Genomic DNA, 6,720 nt, shown 5'->3' with positions numbered 1-6,720 from the left:
ATCTCACCAATGGAGGATGCGATGAAGAAGATCATTGAGGAGCATGTGGCTCCTCTCAAAGCTGAAGTGGATCGCCTACATCGCCTGCACAGGATACAGATCATAGATCTTTTCCGCCTCAAGATCGAGATCAAGGCATCACTGGACGCTCACAGAGAAGAACGAGGAGGAAGAGAAAGAGGAAGAGGAAGATGCACAGTATAAGTTAGGGTTTGGTGGCCCAACCACTTTTTGGAAAGTTAGGGTTTGTAGTTGGGTTAAACCAGTGATGCTATAATTAGTGCTATCTGACTCTGATGATAATTAGGGTTTTCTGCATGTTAAGCTGGATTTCATCTATGTTAACACTTGTTTGCTATTTGTTACTATGGTTTGGTGTATGTTAATTTGTTGCATGTTGTGTTAGAATTTAACTTATCTTGGAAAATACACATTTCTCATAGAAAAATACACACTTCTCATAGAAAATAAACACTTCTCATAGAAAAACACACACTTCTCATAGAAAAATACACAGTTCTCATAGAAAAATTAACACTTCTCATACAAAATTGTCATATAGTAAAAATACAGTTTTGATAAACATTTGACATAGCTTCACCACACACTAAAATACACAGTTTCCATAGAAAAATACAGTTCTCATTACATAGTTCACATAGAAAAATACACACTTCTCATAGAAAATACAAAGTTCTCATAGAAAGTTCGCATAGCAATTTCACTCATTGACAGTTCTCATAGATAGTTCCCATAAGCTATAATACACACAGGTTGCTTAGATACTTCACATAATTCAAAGTGCTAGAACAAACACAGAATTAGTAACAAAAATACACAATTTTCCTTAATCTCAACAATTATTTCACAAATCAAATCCAATAACATTATTTTTTGTACGACTCAATTATTAAAACCTAAAAACCAGGCCTCAAATCCGCCTTACAAGTAAGTTTGTTATGATTCCCCATCTTCCCACACCTACCACACTTCATTTCTCTAACCTTCTCCCCATTCGAACGAATCCCCGTCTTCTTAGGCCTTCTTGGAGGCTTTTTTGACAAGGGTGGCAGAATACTAGTACCACAATCAACCACATCACCTTTCCACAATGACGCAACCGGATAAATTGGTTTTGAATACACCTCACGATAACTCTCAACGTGAAAATAACGCTCTACATACAAGTTCAAATCCTTACCACTATATTTGATATATAGCACAGACTGCGTGACAACAAGAGAATCCATTCAACTGCCACCAACAACAACTGCATGTACGCTTCCCAATATCAACACTTACAGACGGATCAGTGTCAACTTCAAATATATCAGCACTTGAAGGAATCACTTTCCATGTTTTAACTAAATCATATAACTTTTCCAACCAAGACTCCCCATAAGGACAAATCACCTGCTCCCATTTACTTGCCTTTTCTCTCCTCAAACACATTGATTTAATCATCTTCTTCCTTATACGATCAACCATATCCACCATGGGCAATTCACGCTCTTTGAATATCCATGAGTTAAAGCACTCAGCTAGACTAGAGGACATTGCTCCATAACGTTGCCCTGGGAAAAAAACATTCGCCCAACGCTCATTAGGTAACTCTGACAGAAAATGAACAACTGCTGCACCACCGTGTTTTAGCAAATTACCCATATGCTGATTAAACTTTGCCACAGTGGGAGCATAAGCACATTTCGAAAACACTTTGATCAAACTCTCTTTATCCTTGACATTTGTGGATGCCAAACAAGTACGCAAGTTACCCCTCAAATGATAGAGACAGTAAGCATGAAAGCTTGAAGGAAACACCTTCGCAATACCCTTTTTTATTCCTTTGTGACGGTCAGATATAAAAACAATCATTCTCTCTTCATCCAAAATACCATGCAACTTCTCCATGAACCAAAGCCAATTATCATTATTCTCAGAATCAACCACACCAAAGCACAATGGAAATAGACCTGAAAAAAAAAATTCAGAAACAAGTTCATACCTATGACAAAAAGCAGTTCTCATAGTTTCCATACTTCAGGAACCAGTTTTCATAGTTCAGAAACCCGTTCTCATAGTTCTAAAAATAGTTCTCATAGTTTGAAAACAGTTCTCATATTTCTCATAGTGCATTGTAACCAATGTGAACTATGTGTTATAGTCATGTCAGAATTGTATATGTGATCTATTTCATACCTGCATTACCATCTTTACCAGAATTAGACATCAAGCATCCCATATGACTATAAGAAACCAGTTCTCATAGTTCAGACACCATCTCTCATAGTTCAGAAACTAGTTCTCATAGTTCTGAAAATAATTCTCATAGTTCTGAAAACAATTCTCATATTTCTCATAGTGCATTGTAGCCCATGTGAACTGTGTCTTGTAGTCATATAAGAATTGTATATGTGATCTATTTCATACCTGCATTACCATCTTTAGCTGAAGTAGACATCAAGCATCCCATATGCCTTGCCTTCAAGAATGTTGCATCAACAGATAAAACAGGCCTGCAGTACTTAAATCCTTGTACACAGGCATCAAACGCTACAAACAACCTCAAAAAATGATTTGTGGTTTGATCCCAGTCAACATCAAAAACACTTCTAGGATCTGAATTCATAACAACATTACGATACCATTGGAGTTGATTAAAAGAATCTGAATAATCTCCAAATGCACTTGACTTGGCTTTTTAAACAGCTAACCAAGCACAATTATATGACACATCCACCCCATAATACTCCTTCATATCATCAACAACGTCAACAAGACGTTTCTTTGACTTGTCTCGAACATCATCCTTTATCCATTGACTAATTAGAGTTGAATTAGCATGACAGTTCTTTGTCGTACGCCCAGCAACACCACAAGAATGAACATTATAATACCTCCTGATGTAAAAGCAACCACTGACCTTGTTAAGTCTAGCATGGATATTCCACTTGCAATATTTTACCATACAAACAGCAATCACTCTCTCTGTTTCATTCTTTACAAAGTCAAACTCAAAAGAATGAACAATTGAATATTTCAGCAATGCATCACGAAAACCTTCCGAAACCCCAACAATCAACTGACCAACACTTTTAATAAGCTCTTTCAACCCATCAGACAACCTTGGCGGCTGCTCATGCGGGCAAAACATAGCTCCAAAATTATCCTGTTTACCTACATCTCCCATTGATTCCAACCGACGGCCAGCTAGCCCTTGCCCATTGAAAGAAATGCCCTTACTAGTGCTAGCACCAACATCACCACCACTATCAAAAACCCCACTACTATTAGCACCAACATCACCACCACACCCCACTAGTACCACTATAAAAACCATAACTATCTACAACTGTAACCTCAATGCAATTCAATCCAATACTATCAGCTACAACAAACATCACCTCCAAATCTTCATCATTATATAACAAGGTGCTAGGATGATCACGTATAGCTTAAAAGAGTTGTAATGAATGTCTTCTCAAATCACTAAACTTGCCACACAATATCTTCACAAAATCTTTGAATCTCGAAGACCGAGACAACTTTATTCTAGCACACAATCCATTGTATTTACAAAACAAGACCAACGATTTCTCCATTTCCCTAACAAAAATCACACAAAGAAAACTGACACAGTTCTCATATAAAAACCACAGTTCTCGTATAAACAAATTAATACGGATGACATAAAGGGTAGCCATTCACTAAAATGAGAAACATGTGGGGTAAAAGTTGATATCATCTGAACTTGAAGTTGGAAACTAAATGTATGAATCAGATATACAGGGTCCTGCGTACCCGAAATATGAGTTGGATATACGGGGTCTCAAGTACCTGGAACATCAAATCGCCAACAAAACCCTATTTCTCTCCTCCACATACAACAAATGGGTCAGCGAGAGAAATGAAGGCAGCAATGGAGGCCTGGGGTTGGAGAAAGGGGATAAGCAGGGGTGATTTCATCCAAAGTCCACCCCTCTACAGCCGAATTAAATTTGGGGAACCCAAGAGGAGCCCAAAAATTATACGGTAGAAGCCCTAGTACGCGTGAAAAAGAAGAAGGGGTGAATACGAAGAGGGGAACCAATTTGGGTTCCTAAACACTGGCAAAAGCATGGGCCCCACCCCATTTAGCCCCACTTATATTTCTCCCCCTCTTTTATCTCCATCCAAGCAGGCCCTAAAGGAGCAAAATTTTTCCTAAGAAGTTACTATTTTATAATGCTCCCGAAATTCCTTAGATAATCGGGGCGTTACAAACATAATCACAAAAATTCACAATATAAACTACCATAAATTCATATCAGGCCACAAAAATTCGTGAAATGTGCTACAAAAAACGTTAAGGGTGTACTGGTCAACCAAAAATAAAATGTGTCACAAAAGTTCATAAAATGAATCACAAAAATTGTGAACAATTTGTCCACAGAATACTTCTTCCTCATGAAAATATGGCACAAGACCACACAGGTAGAATTTTGATGAAAACAGCCGGCCCAGCCATATGGTGTACAAAGTGGAATCGTGGACTTGTAGTGCAAGGGTGCACTACAAGACTCACTCCCTCTCAACCGTTAATAACTGAAAAATACAGCACTATCAAATCAGTTACTCTCTACGTCCCTTTTTTTAGAATCCAGTATTTCATATTGTGTTATCCCTTAATAAGTGTTCATTTTGTAAAGTTAATGTGTAAAAATTGATACATTTTTCATTTTGCCCCTAAAAGTAGATTCTATTTTGAAAAGTTGGTGAGTGAAAGTGTAATAATGATATCTCCATAGAGAGTAAGCAGGAAAAGTGAAGAAAAAAATAAATGTGAAAGGTGTAATGATGATGTCTCCTTAATAAATTGAAATTATGAAATTGTACACTTAAAAAAGAACAAAGGAGTAATATTTAACGACGACTTTTTTCTTCAGAATGACCAAACACCTTTCTCCACATGTTAAAATCACGCAAATGACCCCAAGAAATCTCTAAGTAAATGCCAAATGGCAACTACCCATTCACCCTTTTGCATAAATGCCCCATCCAATCACACTCCCTTAATACTTGGGTCACCAACTGCTCTCTTCCTTTCCCTCCCCATATAAACCACTTCCAACCTTAATTAGAACTCCAGTGGTTTTTTCATTTGCAGAAAAAACAAAAAACAAAAAAAACAAAGCCATAAAATCATCAATTGCTGGTGATAAACAATTGGTAATGTCATCCTCAGGGCGGTTTTCCAGCATCGGAAAACCGCTCTTCCGATAGCACTACACGGAAATTTTCCTGTTTTCAATGTTCATGGTGAGACCCTTGTTCTGAAAAATTGTTTGTAGATTTTTCCTTTCGGGCTTTTCCAAATTTGGGTGATTTCAATTGGGTATTTTGCATCATTGGGTATCTTAATTTCTTTCGAAATTTCGATAACGATTTGGTCAAAATTATAAACCTACTCAGAGGAAAATAGAAATCTGCATGCATTTTGAAAGACTGGATTTTTTTGAGTCTGAATTGGGTTACCATGCCCGATTACAGACTTCCCAAACTCTTCAGACTACCCATTTTGTCTGCTACTGAGAGAAGGAAAAGAAATGCCCAGAAACTGGCAAAACAAGCCGTCTCGAAAGGGTGAGTGGGTGAGGGGTAAGATGATCTGATTCGGGTCATTTGGCGTAGTCCACTTAGCGATAAACAACACCACCAGAGGACTTTTTGTCGTGAAATCTGCGCAATCCAAGGTAGAACTAAGGTGTCTTGAAAATGAGGCTGAAATACTTGAGAATTTGAATTCTCCCAACATTGTCAAGTGCATAGGGAGAGAGTACTTGAGTGGGAAAAAAGGTGGAAATGATTTTAACCTTTTTCTGGAGTACTTGGCGAGAGGAAATTTATCCGATGGGATGGAGAAATTCAAAGGAAAATTCGTTCAGAAAGTGATTCGTTTGTACACGAGAGAGATTCTTATGGGTTTGAAGTATATTCATGAGAGTGCGATTGTGCATTGTGATCTCAAGTGCAAGAATGTACTTTTGGGCACATGTGGAAGGGTAAAATTGGCAGATTTCGGTTCTGCAAAGAGGAAAAATGAAATGATACCAAATGGGTTTTCTGTTGCTGGGACTCCCTTGTGGATGGGGCCTGAGGTTTTGAGAAAGGAAAAGTTGGATTGTTCTGCGGATATTTGGTTCTTTGGGATGCACGGTTATCGAAATGGCCACCGGAAGGCCTCCATGGGGCGACCAAATCTCGAATCCAATGGCTACTTTAGTGAAGATCGCGTGTAGCAATGAGACGCCAAAGTTTCCATTTGGATTCTCAAAAGAGGGAATTGATTTCCTGGAAAAGTGCTCGGAGAGAAACCTGCGAAAGAGGTCAAAAACTGAGGAGTTGGTTAGCCATCCATTTGTTTTTGGGGTAAATGAGGAAGAGGCTAACTCGCCCGCGAGTGTTTTAGATGTTGCAGTGTGTGAGAGGGGTTATGAGTCTGATGAATCGAATGATGTAGACACCCCATTTTGAACTATCCAGATAACGTTATTTGTCGATCATTTATTCCCCCAATGATGATTATGGTCGAAAACAATCTAAGGACGAGGGTGTGTTTGAGCTTTGAGCGTCCCAAACCCCTTTCGAACCCGTTTCAAACCCTTCAAACCAGGGCCAAACAGCCCCAGCAAAGCCCAGCTGGCCTATGCCAGTGCCTTGAAGGCGAACGCCAGTTATCTG

The 6,720-nt window shown here is 38.6% G+C and overlaps 1 protein-coding gene and 1 pseudogene across 1 annotated transcript; one reads left to right on the top strand and one right to left on the bottom strand.

Annotated features, from left to right (window-relative positions):
* Window positions 1-738: 738 nt before the first annotated feature.
* Window positions 739-3,340, bottom strand: LOC131327633 (uncharacterized). Its single transcript, XM_058360778.1, has 6 exons — window positions 2,722-3,340; window positions 2,431-2,619; window positions 2,200-2,211; window positions 1,281-1,973; window positions 1,005-1,177; window positions 739-804 (listed from the first exon to the last, which is right to left on the bottom strand). Exons 1-6 carry the CDS (start codon window positions 3,338-3,340, stop codon window positions 739-741), a joined length of 1,752 nt encoding a protein of 583 aa, XP_058216761.1.
* A 428-nt stretch (window positions 3,341-3,768) lies between these two features.
* On the top strand, window positions 3,769-6,513 carry LOC131327632 (mitogen-activated protein kinase kinase kinase 17-like; annotated as a pseudogene).
* The last annotated feature ends 207 nt before the right edge of the window (window positions 6,514-6,720 follow it).

Source organism: Rhododendron vialii, chromosome 5a (assembly GCF_030253575.1).
Source record: "Rhododendron vialii isolate Sample 1 chromosome 5a, ASM3025357v1".
In the NCBI taxonomy this organism is placed as follows: domain Eukaryota; kingdom Viridiplantae; phylum Streptophyta; class Magnoliopsida; order Ericales; family Ericaceae; genus Rhododendron; species Rhododendron vialii.
The sequence above is the reverse complement of the archived record's forward strand: the minus strand, read 5'-3'. Positions and strand labels throughout refer to the sequence as shown.

Bases quoted from the DNA above. Each gene is read 5' to 3' on its own strand.
- LOC131327633 (XM_058360778.1), bottom strand. From the start codon at position 3,340: ATGGTTTTTATAGTGGTACTAGTGGGGTGTGGTGGTGATGTTGGTGCT. The intron at 1,178-1,280 runs GTACATGCAGTT...ACTTGTATGTAG, and splicing joins AAGTGTTGATATTGGGAAGC to AGCGTTATTTTCACGTTGAG. The intron at 805-1,004 runs GTTAGAGAAATG...TGTTTGTTCTAG, and splicing joins TTCGTTCGAATGGGGAGAAG to CACTTTGAATTATGTGAAGT.